Source organism: Phalacrocorax aristotelis, chromosome 19 (assembly GCF_949628215.1).
Source record: "Phalacrocorax aristotelis chromosome 19, bGulAri2.1, whole genome shotgun sequence".
Classification (NCBI taxonomy): domain Eukaryota; kingdom Metazoa; phylum Chordata; class Aves; order Suliformes; family Phalacrocoracidae; genus Phalacrocorax; species Phalacrocorax aristotelis.
The window spans coordinates 1903779-1920845 of record NC_134294.1 but is presented as its reverse complement, the minus strand read 5'-3'; the positions used below and the strand labels follow the sequence as shown (position 1 = coordinate 1920845).

At 52.8% G+C, this 17067-nt stretch overlaps 1 protein-coding gene across 1 annotated transcript in view; it reads right to left on the bottom strand.

Moving 5' to 3' along the window:
• The window catches only part of IGSF21 (immunoglobin superfamily member 21), a 41518-nt gene extending 33151 nt beyond the window's left edge, over nt 1-8367 (bottom strand). The window contains exon 1 of the mRNA XM_075113878.1: nt 8221-8367. Within this exon, the coding sequence (XP_074969979.1) occupies nt 8221-8284 (64 nt within the window). The 5' untranslated portion in view covers nt 8285-8367. The remainder of the gene's footprint in view (nt 1-8220) is intronic.
• Between the last annotated feature and the right edge of the window lie 8700 nt (nt 8368-17067).

The window sequence follows — 17067 nt, the reverse complement described above, 5'->3', positions numbered from 1 at the left end:
CCCTCCGAATCATTCCCCACCATGAAGTTGACCACATGTGGTTTCCCACTCCTTAAAAAAAAAATAATAAAAAATTTAAAGACACATTTCTAGGAGCAGAAGTGTTTAATTTGGAAACCGGGCTTGCCTACGCTCCCACGCCGCTGCTATAATTACACTGGTGTAAATTCACTCTCCGTCAGGAGGAAACCCAACTATTGCCAGCCAGTTTGCATACATCAACTGCTTGTAAGAACCTCCTTAGAAAAAAAGCCATAATAATGCAACAAGACACAAAGATAGCTTAAAAAGAGCCACCACTTATGGAAAATATCTCATTATCAAGTTGCAAAGGGAAGACGGTCTGAGCGGAGACGAAGTGCTGGAGGTTTTTCTCCATGAACGATGGTCTGTCTGGAAGCTGACCCAGTGGCGTTATCACCCAGCCTTATTTCTGCTGGTGATACATCTTTTGCATTCTTTCTGGAGCAATATCTACCTATTACATGGTCCTTCTCCACCAGCAGATCTAGTCTGTTATTCATCCTACATGGAAAAAATCCCCGCTCCCCAGCAGCTTGCTGTATATATTTTGGGGTGCTGGGCAAGGCAAAGTTGCCCAAATCCTCCCACCTTGCTCTGAGTCACCGTGTCCTTCTGCAATATAGCTTTGCATGTATATCTTTAGGAGAAAAGCAAGAAGCCCAGCCAAATTCAACCACCAGCTCTTGGGGTGCTCTCGGTGCTGCAAGCGGGGCATGGAGGTGGGATGGCAAAGCCTGTGCGTGTGGTCCCCCTCTTCTAATAGTTTGTGCAGAACCTAAATCTGCAGGGAATGGGGCTTTTCTGGGCTTCAAAATATGAGAAAGATGCTTGATGGAGCAGAAGAAGAACCTCAGATCATGGTACATCAAGAAACTGCCTGAATTTGGGCTGGAAATTTTCCTAAGCATGACTTAGAGCCAAGCTTTGAACACTGCTCTCCGGAGGTGCAAAGCAGGGATGGAAACCTAAATCACGAGACCATTAATATCCCCTTCCAGACCATTTCCAGCCAAACCAAGGAAATTTTTTTGCAGAGGGAAAGACAGAGCCAACAGCCAACTCGTGATGAAGAAGGTGCCTCATCTCTACAAGGGGGCTCACAAGGGTAGAGGCAGCTCATCTCGCCCACATCTCTCCACCTCAAAATTGGGGCAATCCTGGTGCTTTTGGTGGTTGCTGAACTGGAGCCTTTTTCTACCCCTCCTGCTGTTATGGTCCATCTCAGCCCCTCGGCGAGGAGCCAGCAAGTCCCAAAGCCATCGCTTGGCACCCGTGACAATGACAACTACCAGCCAAAATGGCCCCTTTCATCATCTTCCTCATTTCAAGTATCATCAGCACCAGGAGGAAAACACACCCTAGGGACCAGCCAGGCGTCCTCCCCAGCACAAGCACCATCAAAAGCAACGCTGCTACCAGCAAATCCAGGGTTATCCATGAAACCCATCTCCAAAAAAAATGGCATTTCCATGGACGGCAGTCCACCTAGGAGTGAACCTGAGTGCCGCTCACCATGTGCCCCCCGTCACCCTGCTTCCCACCCATCACTTTGCTCCCCTGGGGAGAACCAAACCTCCGTCACGGAGCATCCCTGCGTCACTCCAGCCCATCCCCGTCACTGCAGATTCTTTTACAAATAAACAAATAGGTAGAAATACAGGTATAAAGCAGGTGCGTCCCGGCAGAGGGGTCTCCAGCTCCCATTTTCCCTCTCCTGGGCAGACTGGATGCAGCATCAGGATTTATCTACGAGCACAGGGAGGCGGAGCGGGGCTGGAATAACCGCTGCTAATCCCCTTCGCCCTCCCCTCCAAAGTATATTGTTGAAGGCATTATATAAACGGGGAAATTATACAGAGGTTTGGGCAGGAGAGGAACTAAATCCCTGCCTCCCCTGCTCCATTTTGCAATGCCTCTGAGACACCCAGTCTTTCAGCCAAGAAGGGTTTTGCAGATGGAGATGTGCTCCTGGCACTAGAAGAAATGAAATGTGTGGTCCAGAGGCCGGGAAGGGCTTGGTAATGCCACGTTTCCACCACTGCATCGTCCTTCCATTGGGTTGCAACATCCCTCTGCTGGGAAATGTGTTTTTTCCTGATGTTCCCCAAACCTCCTCGGAGTCGAGGACTAAACCCCTGCGAAGGCAGCAGCCAAATTCCCCTCTGGGCTTTCTCTGGCAAGCAGGGCTTTGCTGTGGATTCATCCGAGAGCTGGAAAAACCTCCTTCCCTGCTCCAAACCTCCCTCGATGGGGCTGTCAGGACCCTATGAATGATAGTTTTCCTTCTAGCTAATACAAGCGCTAATTGCATTTCAAAGGACCAGCTCCAGCACTGGCTTCTGCTGCACACACACGAGCGTTGACCCTGCGAGATCGCAGGGACGCAGGAAGGAGAGTCACCCCAAAAGGGCTCAAGGTGACCCCACCAGACAAGCACATCGGGGAGGGCTCTGACGCAGTGTTTAGAGGGGATGAACCCCACTTCTCAGCCAGCTAAGAGGGAGAACAAGTGGGGCACACACCTTCCTCGGTCTAAATGGCTCTGCAGACCCTAAAAACCTAATTTTAAATAATAACTCCAGAGAGGGAACCACAGTGGTGGGTTGTTGACCCTGCACTTTGCTATGAGCCCTTCTGCCTTTGGCACTGGGGTGGCAAATCCCATCCCAAAAGCATTGAAAACAAGCCCGTGATTGACGGTTTATTTTAGGAAGGAGATGGGAAAAGTGGGAAGGAGATAATGCTGGGGAGAGATAATGTGAGCGCCAGTCATTAGTTAAAAACAAGCCCATCAGTACTCCAAGTGCCTCAGCAGAAAGCAAACAAAAGGGCAAAGAGAGCAGCTTGGCAAGGGAACAAAACCAGCCACATCAGCTGCATCCTCCCTGCTCGGCTCTTTTAGGAGCCGGGCAGTTTGCAAGGCGAGAGCTGCACCTCCTGCCTCCGAAAACAGGGATTTGGGGGCTCCTTCCCTTGATTTTCCTCATCGCCAATGTCTGAGCGAAGAGACCGACTCAGCATCGCTGAAGTCAAGGTTTTCTCATAGGAAACAGGCGAAAAACCCCAAAGTACAGAGGAAATCCCATCACTGGTGGGTCCCGAGTGGGGTGACGATCTGTCCTCCCTGTATGTGGTCCCAGGCAGGTCCCAGCCATCTCCATCCTTGCCGGGGCAAGGTTTCAGCTCCATCCCCACCTCCCTGGAAGGCTTTTCCCTTGGCAAGTGCTGCAGGAGCTTCAGCATGACCCTCACCCCTGTCTCAGCCTAACCCCTGAGCCATTAGCACATCTGGATTAAATAAAACCTGCTCTTATCCCAACACTGTGGAGAGCTTTTCATCAGCACATCCTAAAGCACTTGGGCAAAAGGAGCAAGGCGAGCACTGGTCAAGCATTCCAAATCAAGCATTTTCTGACAGAAAGGACCATTTCTGCAATGACAGCCAGAAAAAGAAGGGAAAAAAAGAAAAAAAGGCATTTGGGGCATGAGAAGCCCTGAAACATCTGCATGGGAAAGAGGCTTGTGAGCTCATGAGAGTGGTTAAGGTCACATCTGGATGTTCCATAAAAACCCATCAATGCAGGAGCTGAGCTGCATTTCCACGTTGCTCAAGCCTGGATGAAAGGCCAGGATAGCCCTCGCCTGGACGGGCTTGGGGGCACCAGAGAGGCCACAGGGCATACACGAGGACCGATGTTTGCGGCATTTAGCATATTGCGTATAGCACTTAGCACACAGTATGGAGCACGTTGCATTTAGCACGTTGCATTTAGCACAGGCTGCTTAGCTCAAGGCTCTTAGAAGCAAAACCAGGACCTGTAACACAAGTCCTTATTTCAGCAGAGAGGGGAGCAACATCCCCAACCCAAACCCTACAGCAACCCTAGGCTTAGTTTTGGGGGTGCTAATAATGCCAAGGGATGACTTGTTGCAGCAAGGGAATTTGGGAGGTAAATACCCCAAAACTGAGCTCTGACATATGAGGGAGCTTCGGAAATGCGAAGGGGCTACCAGGGACCAGCCACGATTTAATGCATGAGGGTTTCTGCAGGGAAACGAAGCCCGGAATATCTCTGCACCCCGAAGATGCTGATTAACTGGGGAAGGTACAAGGAAAGGGGAAGATCCTTTTCTGTGTTAAAGCTTTTTTAAAGAGCTCTGCATTCAAACTGGCAGCTCTAAAACTGCTACAAAACACAGCTGGTGGGAAGAGAAAAATTGGGCTAATTGGGGAAGGGCAATTAGCATGGTTAGGAGGATTTTCAGAAGGGTCTTCGGCCGCCTGCGTGGCCTGGATTTACCCGGAGAGCAAAGCACAGGCTTTGTAGAAATGCAGAATTCACAGAAATGGTAGGAAAGAATTAAAAAAAAAAAAAAGAGGTGATCCTGAGCTGAATGCAAGATTTGCCAGGGAAATGCATGAGTAGAAAAGGATAGAGGGCGTGTGGGATGGCTTTCCAGGTCAGTGCCGTGCATTTACAGGTGAACTAGAGCAGGTTTTGCTCCCACGTGGCACAGACAACGCTCCTCCTTTCCTCTCACCCTCCCAGCACACAAACTCTCACCCAACACTTCTTTCCTTTAAATGAGCTCAGCAGAGACGTGAGCAGGTGGCTCCCATCGCCTCGGCAAGAGCCGCACGCTGTTATTCTCCTACGGAAAGGAGCGAAAGGAGCTTTTCCAGGCTTGCAAGGAGGAGCTGCCCCAGGGGTTGCAGCAAACTGGGAAAATCCCTGCGAGGGAAAGCCTCGGGGAGTCCCTGGGAAAGGAGAAGGGGGAGAAATTCACCTTGCTGATAAAAATGATAACTGTAAAGGGTTTTTTCCAAGCTGTTTTTTGGCTTGGAGAAGCAGCACGGGCATATCCCTAGGGGCAGGTCCCTACAAACCCCAGCCCCAGCAAACCTGCCCTTTCGGGGCAAAGCCCAGAAAACCCATAAGCAGCTTTAAATAAGGAGCTGCACTTGAATTTCCCCATCACAGGAGGTGCCAGAGGAGGGAACACAGCAAACCGCTCAGATAAATATCTCACCGAGATCAAAATTCGATATATTTAGCCCTCCCTTTCATGTTTGCAAAACACAGCTCTGATTTTACACGGCTGTAAAACAAACCCCGATGAACATTTTATGGGAACATATTTCAGGCGACAAGCTGAGCGCCGGCTAATCAGCCAGCCCTGATTTCAGCGATGCCAAGAAGCCATCACCCTGCTTGCAGCTGGGGCTTCCCAGCTTTCCAAAACCAGGGGGGCCCCGGGGCTACGGCTCCATCATTATCCTCCGTGGTCCAGCACTTGCCTCCTCCACACACCCGTGTTTTTTCATCTTGACGGCTCCTTAAACCACTTAGCCCTGCCCTAGGCAGCTTTTTCTGGCCAAGGGGAGACATTGAGCTTGTTAGAAGGAAAAAAGCTGTATTACAAGGGGTGATGCTCCCTGGAGGGATGTATAACACATCGGGAAGGATCCAGCCGACCTACCGTGCAGCGAGGAAGCAAGCAGCTTCGTTAGGGTAAATAAAAGGGCTTTTCATTACGAGGTGATGGATGGAAACCCCCAAAATGCTCCCACGAAGGCGCAGATGCTTTGCAGGATGGGAAGCGTTTCTGATGGATCCCCGGTGCTCTCCTCCATGCCGGCAGCTGGACCTCATTGCTCCCTTTAGGTGCAGCAGCGATGGGGTGCCGAGCCGGCACCGTGCAATATATGAGGTGACAATAAAAAGAACAGGCGAGATTCCCCCCAAAACGGCTTTGGAGGCACATGGCAGACACGAAGGGCAAATACTCTTGTAGGGAGGAGCAGCGGGAGTTTGCTTGTTGGCCTCACTGCATCTTCCCAGGCGATGTGGCCGGATCCTGCTCGATCCCTTGCAAGCGAAGTGCCGGGATGGGGAGGGAACGGACCTCTGCGGGCACATCCTCCCTCGCCTCCACAATGCTGGCAGCTCCAGCCAAGGATGCCGTCAGCCACGGAAAAGCCATCTGCCTGCCGAATTTCGGGAGCAGCGCTCGGCCTCCGCAGCCTCCTGCTGCCTGGAGCGAAGGGAGGCATCAGGATGGGCGCGCCCACCCCAAAACCAGGCTTTTTGCAACAATCTTTAGCTGTTTTCTGAAAAAGCAGGGTACAAACTGGCTTTTCTGGGACAGCGTTTCTCCGCTGAGGGCTAGGAGACAATTAACGCAGCTGATCCTTAGGACACGGGAAAGCAGCAAAGTCCCAGCATGGTTTTAAGAGCCAAAACGCGGCTTGTGGATGTCCAAACCCAAGCGCTGCCCATTGAACCTGCCCGCAAGACCCTGCCGAACGCCAGGACCCTCCTCCTGCATCGCTTCGTAACCCAAAACCGCCCCACCCTGGGGCCACCGGCTTCGCCTCGACCCACCACAAAAACACTTATACCTCTCCCCCCCCGCCCCAAATGCACATTTCGGACACAGATTTCCCCATACCCGCTCGCCCGCTCTCACAAATCAGCAGAAGAGCAATCGCCTGATTTGCAGCGATAAAAAAATAAGAGAAAGGAAGGAAAAACAATCCATGCGCTGGTGACAGACAGCTTGCTGCGGGGGAGAAGCCCGGGGGAATGCGTTTTTCCTTGAAAATTATCTACCTGTGACCCTAAAACCACAGCGGAGGTGGAGAGGAGATCCAGGTGGGAGGCAAGACTGGATTTGGCACAAGTTCCCCCTCCCGCCCTGAGCCGCGCAGGTTTTGTTATCGACCGTGTGCTGTTCGGCGGCACGATGCCGGTGGGATGCTCGGGATGCAGGGAGCAAACCAGGGGAGGGGGAAAAGAGCAGCAGCCACAGCCCGGCAGCACCTAAAACCCATCAGGGGGATGGCAAAGAGGGATGGAGGAGACACACAATGCCTTCCCACCCCGTGTTCAGCCAAATCCGAGCCAGACTCTGGCTACCCCAGGGTTCCGTGGTCCCTGAGGGATGATTTTGGAGCCGCTCGCGATGCCGGGGAAGAATTGGCTCCTTTGTGTCAACCTCTCCCCGCTCAACCCCGCAGAGTACGGCTGCCGCTCCCCCTCCCCGCGCCCTGCAGCAGCTGACAGCGGCTTTCCGGAAAGGAAAAAGTACATTATAAATAAAAGAAATTTAAAAAAAGAGATATGGAGCAAGCTTTGCTCGTCCCTCTGTCACCCAGCGCTCGGCAAAGCCTCTCAGCCTCCGGAGAGCAGCCGGGTCTCGCTGTGCTCGTTACAGAGCGGCCACCTGAGGCCCCGCAGCGGATGATTTGGGGGGGTGCGGGGAAGGGGACACGTGGGGAAAGGGGGGAAAAGGGGGAAAAGGAGGGAGATTGTCTTCAAATGCACAAAAAAATTAAATTGTACGGCTACCCCTCAGCCTCTGGGACGCAAGGAAGGGAAACTTTCCTGCCCCATTAATTCTCACCTTCTGGGAACCCCGCTTTTAGGGACGGGGTGGGGGGGGCTCTTATTAGAAACCCCTGCGGAGCAAAGCAGGGAGTCAAGATGTTCATTTCAGAGCTCAGCCAGCTGCAAACCCCTGGGACAGCAGGGATTTGGGGGGCTGCTTCTCCCTACCGTGTACCCCTTCCTCCCACCTATGGGGTTTGGGGCACCCCCTGCATGCCCAAAAGGTGGGGTGGGGTGCCCCTGGGTTCTGCAACCACCCCCAAAAAGCTGTAGTTCATGGTGGTCCCCAAGGCACAGACCCCCCCTGTACAGAGCGAGCAGGGCTGGCACTTGCAGCCAGAGCCCCGGTACGGAGCAGCAGGGAAGGGGGATACGGGTGCCCCGCCAGTGACGCTGGCTCAGGGACGAGCATCCCCCCGCCTTCTCGCCCAGTCCCCCAGCACCGGTGCCCAATTACAGGGTGCAAAGCAGGTGCCCTGCTATGGCTGCCCTATTAACAGGTCTCCTATTAACGGCTGCCTCATTAACGGGTCCAACACCAGCACCCTGTTAGGGGGTGCCCCATTAATGGGTCCAAAGCGGATGCTCCATTAGCCAGTGCCCTGTTACCAGCTCCAAAACCAGTGTCCTATTATGGGGTCCAAACCGGGTGCCTGCACCCTCCGGAGCCCCCCCATCACCCCCTAAGCATCGGGGGGTGCAGAGCCCAGATGCAGGTGGGCACCCCATTATTTCAGCGCCTGGGGGGGAGGCGAGGGGTGTCCTTTGTCCCGGGGTTGGGGGCGGGGGGAGAGATGACACTCACCCAGCACCAGGTCGAGGAGGTCCCAGAGCAGCAGGCAGAGGGGCAGGGGGCTCATCGTCCGCATGATGCCCGCGGGGGAGGCAGCCCCATGGGGCTCACCGGCGCCCCAGCCCCCTGCCCGGGGGGCAGGCGGGCATCACGGTGGGGTGGGGGGGCTCCGTGCGTGCTGCCCCCCCCCCTCCGCCTCCAGCCCCTCGACCCGCACCCGCCGCTGATCCCGCCGCGCTGCCGCCTTAAGCCGATTTATTGCAGCGGGAGCGGAGCGAACTGGCGGCCGCCCGCCCCCGGCCCCCCCCCGCCGCTGAGCCCGCCCCGGCCCGGCCCCCGGGAGGTGCTGGAGGGGGCGGGAGCGCTGTAGTGGGGTGCGGGGGGAGCGGGCGGTATATGGGGGTGGGATGCAGAGTGGGATGCAGGATGGAGAAGGGGATGCGCGGTCCCGGGTGGGGGGCGGTTAACGCGGTGTATGGGAGGGGCTGCGCGGTATATGGGGGGTTGCGCGGTGTATTGAGGGGCGTAGGAAAGGGCGGGGGGGACGCGCGGTGTATGAAGGTGAAGATGCACAGCCCAGGACGGGGGTTTGCAGAAGGGATTGGGTGGTGTCCCGGGGGGCAACGCAGTATGTGGGGGGTGGGGTGGTGTATTGGCGGGGTGACGGGGTGCAGGAGGAGGGGGGACCTGTATGAGGGGCGCGGGGTGCAGAAGGGGGTGCAGGAAGGGGTACGAGGGGTTCTGGAGGGTGCAGGAGGGGAAGGGCTGTTTAGGGAGGGGGTGCATGGGGGGGCGCTCAGTGAGGGAGGGGGTGTGCAATCCAGGCCGGGGGGTACGGTCCGGGATGGGGGGCATAGGAAGGGTGCTGGATGCAGGCAGGGGGGTGGGGTGCAGGCAGGGGGTGGGGTGCAGGCTCCCAGACAGAGCCCTGAGGCAGCGGTTTCCATCTGACCCCCCTTCCTGCAGCAATTCCCCTCCCCCAGCAGCAGGATCCAGCCCCGGAGCCATTAGGTCCCCCCCCAAATCACACGGCAGCCGGGGATGCACACCTCTCCGTGGCCCTGCTTCGTACATGACCTTGTTTTCCTCCAGCTCCCTGGATTTAATTAGCTCCTGGACATAGGGGACGATGTGAGTGTTTATGAAGAGCGCAGGTAGGGAGCGGGCTGGCCTGGGGCTCGCAGTCAGCTGCTGGCAGGAGAAATTAGGGGGCTGGAGGAAGCTTTTCCTCGAGGTTGGAGGCCTCCTTCTGTTGCTATTCCACCTTAGAAGCAGTGCTTTCCAGAAACGCACACCGTTTCTTTGCAAAATCAACTTTCGTGCAATTGCTTTTGATTTTTTTCCAGTCCCACGTGGTCAACCCATCACCCCAACACCTTTTCTTCCAGCCCTCAAGCCCAGCTTAGCCCTACCGCTTCCCAAAGTCATTTTCCGCAGCACAAAGCCAGCCCCATGCAAAAAAAAACCCTCCAGCATCCTCTTTTGGGGCTTATATTTGCAAAAAAAGCACCGGGGCAGAAGGTTTCTCTGTGATGGGGATGGGGAACAGCCCCTGTGCTGAGAGTTCAGCACCACCAGTGACACCAGTCCGATGAAAACTGGTGGATTACAGCTCATTTCTTAAATAACCACACTGAAAGCAATCAGGTTCTGTGTAGATCAGCGCAAAAAAAATATAAAAATTAAATAAAACCAATTAGTTGCTGAAATTCCTTTGAGTGAGCTGGATTTTCTCTCCCTTCTCCCTCTGCCTTTCATCTGCCAGGAAAAGGCACGGTTCATTCTTGCATGGAGATGTCTGGAAATCAAATCTTGCTTTATTTGATCATGGATTTGATGCCCCTGAGAGACAGTGCCTTTTCTTTACTCTCCCAGGAATATAATAGCCAGGGTAGGAAGAACCAGCGCTCACAGGGCCGTATCCCAGCAAACTCAGCGGCCCCTAAAAAAAAAGGCTTCAGCCTAACTAGCTGACCCTGAGGTAAAACCGAGTTCAGCCAAGCCAAGCGCGCTGCTGTTGTTTTAAAGCCGCTCTGCCGGGTTAACAGCCCGCGCTGGCCCCAAATGGTGCTGTCAGCTTCTGTAAGAGCCGCTGCTCCAAGATGCCTCCACCGAGATGTGTTTTTTTTCCTTTTCTTCCTTTGCCATGCCATGCTGAGCCGCAAACCCCCGGCTCCATCGCTCACCATCCCTCTTTCTCACTCCCACGCCCAGCAAGCCGGACTATTACTACTTTCCTTTGGAGGTGCACGGAGCAATTTTTTCCACCCTCAGATGCAGAAACCCATAGGTGAGGTGCATAAAGAGGTGAAGATTTTAGGCTCTGGATGGAGAAGGGCTGTCCAGAGAAAAGGGAGGTTTAATAGCTGCACTCTGAGATATCTCCTTGCAAAATAAAAATTAAAATAAAATTTAAAAAAATCCCATGCCTTTTCAACCTGAATTTTGGCCCCTTGCAGCTCTGGCTCTGCCTCTTGGCTACACAACCTTCCCCTGGAGCAAAAGCAATGGCCCAGTGGGGGAAACATAAACTAAATATCCCAAAACATTTAGAGCAGGACTTGTTTTCCTGGGGCAAAGCATCTTTGGCAGCCTCTAGATTTAGTATTTGAGCACGGGGAAACCCAGAGAGAAGCATGCGGGCCATCAGCCGGATCCCAGGACATTGAAGGAGACAGTAAGTGATGTAAATTGGTGGATAAAAGTATTGCCGTTTGCATTGGGTGTCTGGCTCGGTTGAGTTTTGCCTGGGTTTTAATTTCGTGTGAATACAGCGGCTGGTAAAAGCTACTCGGTTGACAGCCCTGGGGGCTTCGGTCCCCTGGAAAGGCATGAAATGAGCCGAGCAGATGGGGAGTGATGCTCTTTTCCCAGCCAAACACAGCCATCCGGACCATGAGGAGGGGTTATTCATATTTTTTTAATAAATACGTGCTTCCTCGCAGCCCCATCCCATTGCAAAAGGTTGGATCACTTCCTCCAGGCATCACGCCCTGAAAAAATTCGCTATTTTGGGATGGAGCTGTCATCCTCCTGTCCCTCCCATCCTCACGAGGGACAGATCCAGCCTGGAAAACTAGGTCCAAAGCCTCATGCCCAACATCCTTTGGGAGCAGCTTAAATCCAGGGCAGACTGTTGCAGCGAGTCTCCTCTGTCTGTCCTCGGTGACCCCGATTCGGCACAAAAAAGGCTCTGAAAGGCAAAATTTCTCAGCTCCTTTTTCCTGACCTTTCCAGAAGAAGCCCGTGTACTAATTAGCCGACTAATAACGTGGCGAGGATGCAATTCCTCATTAGCTTTTGAGAGATTCCCAGCTACATGACTGATATGCATCTACAAGAAAATTAACTTGGGCACGAGGGCTCCGTAATCAAGATTAATGAGGAAACAGGCAAAGAGGAGCACGCGGCCCCCCCCGCCCCACACCCTTTGCAGGGAGCTGAGCGCCTCCCAAAATGGGGCGAACCCCAAACTGGGGGGATGTTCCTCGGCAGAGCGAGCTGGTGGAGAAAGTCCCCGGCCAGCCTGGAATAACCCCAATTTTCCCCGTAGGTGGGAAATCAGTACGTAACGCATTCGGGATCGCAGCCGGTCCCTGACGCCCGGGTCCTGCACCATCCATAGTGCTGGAAAACACTTGCTCGGAGCTGGAACGAGGAGTTAACGTGTGTGACAAAGAGTGACACAGCGACCGCTCATCTCTCGTCCTTGATCGCCAAAGCTCCGTGGCTTACGAGCTACAGCAGCGTCGACTCACCCCAAGAGCATCGGCACCCCTCGGCGTCCCAGCGGCCCGTCTCGGCCGCATCCCATGGTCCCTACTGCAAAGCCATCGGGAGGGAGAGGAGATATTTCCCACCCGGAGAGCAAAACCTCTCCTTCTCCCATCCACTTTTCCACGACCGAAGCCACGGCGCGAAGGGGGTGACTAGCCACGGATCATTCCCGTTAGCGTTATCCTCCGCTAATTACCCCACGGAAAAAGGTACCCCGATACCGTGTTCCCAAACCCCAGCTCGTCCCTTTTTGCATCCCTCGATGGCTTGAAACCTGGGGCAAAATTAAATAAAGTTACAATTGCCTGACTTCAAATAATCCATTTTTTCTCCTCGCAAGCCATTTTCCATCAAAAATAGAAATGCCAGCAGTCAAAAAGCAAAAAAACCCGCCATCACGGGATGACCCATGCCGCCACTTTTAACCCAAAACATTTTCCTTCGCCGCAGTAGCCCAAGGTCTGGCTTTTCCCACCCGCAACATCCATTTTTCACACAATAAAAACCCATTGTAAAATGAAACACTGACGGTTCCAAAATGCAGCTTTTCCGGCATTCCTGCCAGAAGTTTTTCTTAGCAAAGCAGCTGGAGCCAAAGCGCCGTTTCCCTGGTTAAAAAATTTCATTGCATTTATTTTTAGCATATCGTTCAGCACTGAATGCCCTCGACCAAGCCCGCTCCAGCCAGGTAACATGAAGCATCCAAGCCCTGCGAGGCAGGAGGGAATTAAAGCGATTTTTTCAATGCTTTTCTCCTCCCCTGACAAGCCGAGCTGTGGAAAACCATGAGGAGCAAAAGAGCATCATCATGTTAGCAAGGGGCTTTTCATAGCATGCACGCTTTAATTAATAATCTATAATTAATATGCCCCAGCATCAACACAGAAGGGCAGGATTAATCCCCAGAGCCCCCAAACCCACAGCCCAAACATGCATAAATGTGCTTTTAGCACCAAATCTCTCAAAATTAAGGTGTTATTCAACCCAGCCTCTTGCTTTACCTCCACCACGCATTGACTAATTCCCAGAGCTGGTGTTTGGGGCCATAATTATTCCATTATTTTTTATAATAATAATTATAAATCCATGCTGGTGGCTAATACGTTTAAAAAGTCCTTGTTTCATTTATCTATGCGCCAAAATGGGATCCTATAGCTAAATACCTGGTCACACGAGAGGGAGAAACATCCCTTCTACATGGGACAATCCAGAATATAAGTGCCCGTATGTTCGGCCCCGTCCTTCCCCCAAGCCCGTGAGTCAATGTTAAGGCTGGATTTGCTGTTTTCCACCAAAATGAAGATCTGGGGGATTGAAAAAAACCCAATTTTTAAAAAATACTGCAGTATTTCATGCCTGTAAGTCGCTCAGAGAGGGTTTTTGGGCTTGAATGTCATGTGTTTAGAAAAATTGGGAGTATTTTGAAAGGATTAGTGTGGCCTTTCTCTTCCTCCCCACAACTGTAGGGTTCCAGTTTTTCAGCTGGAAAGAACATTTTGTTATGGAAATCCCTTCACTTCTGCCTTAAAAAAAACAACAAACAACAGCAAAAAAAATTGAAACATTTCAGCTGCCTTTGAGACCAAACCTTTCAGGTCCTCCCATTTTTCCCCCAAACCCATGATTTGCCAGAAACCTTAATATTTTCCTTCCGTCCTAGAATAATCCTTCTCCCCCAGATTTGGCCCTAAAATTACTTGCAGTATTTGAGGCTGTGCTTTACGCAATGTACCCGACGCTCCCGCAGATTCTCCAAGTTAGAAAGGGAAAAAAAATTGCTTTAACACCAACCACCACCAGAAATATTTTGCTTTTTTAGTAGGATGCTCATCCCAAAAACACCTCCATCAGCCCACATCCCTAAATCCCCTCCAAACACACCCGCCAGGAAACATCTCCCATCGCTAAATGAATCCTCCTAGGAGCTATATAAATATAAAAGTGCACATGCACAGATATATATACATATAAGACATTCAAGAGGACGTCTTCGCAGCTGTATAAATAGGCTGATGACAGCCACGGGGTGGATATAAATAAGATTAAAAGTTGCAGGCACCCTTTCCATGGCGTTTTTCCCACCTCCGTCCCCACGCATCTTGCAGAGAGGATGGAAAATACCATTCTCCAGTCTCCCCCCAAAAGCCTTTTTTGCTCTAAAATGAAGCTGTTTGCAAATAGATGGGTTAAACGGCCTCAAAACCTGCCCAGGACAAGCCTCATGGCTTTTCTTTTTGCTTAGGCTACCGGGGATTGCGTCCATCCCCATCTTCACCAAACTAATTGCCATCGAGCAATGCCAGACACAGACAAAAATGCTCCTTTTTCCCCCTTTTCCCCCAATAATCCCAGTTCCAGAAAACCCCACTAATGCCCAGTCTGGGCCCCTCAGCCTTGAAAATGGGTTAAAAAATATATTAAGCAACAATTTTAGGATCTTCTTCTGATGCTGGCGGCCACGCCGAATGCTCGCTTCAGCTTTTTCGCCCCATGAGATGAGCAGAAATAAAGAAAACCGCTATAAAAAGGAGCAAGTGGAGAAATAGGAGCAAAGCGTGGCCGTCACCCTCCTTTCCCATCTCCCCTGCACCCATGGGAGCACACCGCGGGGCGACGCCTAAAACCCTGCTGGCTTTCGGAGCATCTCAACCCCGTGGTGCCAGCAATGGGGCGCTGCACAGATGTCACTGCGTCCGTCCCCTTGGCTCCGCTCCCCTCTTCGGCCCTTGCAAACGCGGGGCAAACCCTCTCCCGGCACAAGCCGGGTTTTCCTTGCAGCAACCAAAACCAGAGCAGCACCCTCTGCTCCGACAGCTGGTTGCAAGAAAAGCACCCCAAAACCTCAGAGTTTTGCAAAAAGAGGGGTCATGCGTCCCCGCCGCCTGCTTCCTGAGCACCCCTCCGGTGATCAAAAAATGGGGGGGGCTGCGATAGAGTGTCACCTCGGCGAACAAATAACGGGGGTTGCAGCAGAGCATCCCCAGGTTGCACAAATAATGGGGGGGTTTGCAATGGAGCATCTCCCCAGGAAACAAATAACGGGGGGTTTGCAATGGAGCATCCCTCCTTGAACAACTAATGGGGGGTTTGCAATGGAGCATCTCCCCAGGAAACAAATAACGGGGGGTTTGCAAAGGGGCATCCCCCTGCAGAACAAATATCAGTGGGGTTTGCGACAGAGCATCCCTCCTTGAACAACTAATGGGGGGGTTGCAGGGGAGCACGACCTTGGCGAACAGGTAACAGGGGGTTTGCAACGGAGCATCCCCCCAGCAAACCAGTATCGGGGGGTTTGCAAGCCGACACAAGGAGTGAGGAGAAGGAGGGAATCCCGCCCCGAGCCGAGCTTGTCGCCGTCTTTAGCGACTGGAACAAATCCGAAGTGTCGACCGAGACCGTGTTAAGCATTCAGGGAGACAAATGCCAGGCCCGGGAATAAAGATCGGCTGCTCCTGTTTATTTCCATAAGGCAATAATAACCCCCACCTTCCCTTTATGAAGCTGAATTTGTTACGGTGGATGAGCTGTAAAAAATTGTGGAGGTGCGGGTGGAGGAAAAAATAGAGGCTATAAATAAATTTGTAATTTTAACATGCATTACCATGTAATTGAGGGGGTAAAGGATGGAGCCGGCACTGGGTTGGAGCTACCTACAGCCTCCCCTGGGGATTTTTGGCCGAGATATGAGCCCCTGGGGATGGATCCTGTTCGAGTCTGATGGTGACTTTGGCAGGGCACGGAGGAGCCCAGAAAAGAGCAGAAAAAGGGGTAAATAATATTTCCTGGTCACAACGAGGTATGGCGAGCAATTAGGAAGAAAGCAGAGCCAAACAGCTGAGCCTCAAAGCTGCTGTACGGATGGGAAGGAGGACTTGGGATTTAAACCACAGATACCTATAATTTGGGGGCTGAGAAATAATTGCAGATTTATACTCGATATGCCTTAAGGGCTCCAGGAGAGCAGCCTGCCCTCGGATGGGCACCGGGGGATTGATTTCTGCCTGAGGAGAAGGGCTTGAAGTGCTGGCGTGGGGATGCTGGGGGCACAATGAGCCCAGTGGGTGGAGGCAGCATCCTTTGGGATGGAGGCGCTGTGAGGGGAAGGGAATGCAGGTCCCAAGCATTTGCAAAGCCCCAGCCTGCTTCTGCAGAGCTGGCACTTGGCAGCTGTTAAACAAAAATAAATCTTCTACCTTAATGGTCAGGGCCACTTTCACAAGCGAAAGTTCCAGTGCAAAGCCAGGAAACACCCAGCTGCTGCTCCGTGCAATGGGAAAAACCCCTCGGAGCACCTTGCCAGCTCCAATCCAGCCCGTGCTGTGTGTTTCCAACCTCGAGCAGCAGCAGAATCACAGAATCCCAGGCTGGAAGGGACCTCAGGGATCATCTAGCCCAACCTTTCTGGGAAGAGCCCAGTCTAGACAAGATGGCCCAGCACCCTGTCCAGCCGACACTTGAGGGTGTCCAACGTGGCCGAGCCAACCCCTTCCCTGGGGAGATTATTCCAATGATGACTGTCCTCACTGTGAAAAATTTCCCTCTCGTGTCCATTCGGAAACTCCCCAAGAGCAACTTGTGTCCATCCCCCTTGTCCTCTCCATGGGACTCCATGTAAAAAGGGAGGCTCCATCTTCTTTGTAGCTGCCCCGTAAGTACTGGTACATGGGGATGAGATCCCCTCTGAGCCTCCTTCTCTCAAGGCTGAACAACCCAGCTCTCCCAGCCTACCCTCGTATGGCAGCTTCCCAGTCCTCTGATCATCTTGGTGGCCCTTCTCTGGGCCCCTTCCAGCCTGGCCACATCCTTTTTGTACAGCGGGGACCAGAACTGCACACAGCACTCCAGGTGTGGCCTGACAAGCGCTGAGTAGAGAGGGATGATGACTTCTTTGTCTCTGCTGGCGATGCCCTTTTTGATGCAGCCCAGCATCCTGTTGGCCTTCTTGGCCGCAGCAGCCACTGTTCGCTCACGTTGAGCTTTCTGTCCACCAGGACCCCCAGGTCCCTTCCCACAGAGCCCACAGATCCCACAGATCCCAGGTGGATCCCAGGCTGTGCTGCTTTCCCGCATTATGTTTTCCCA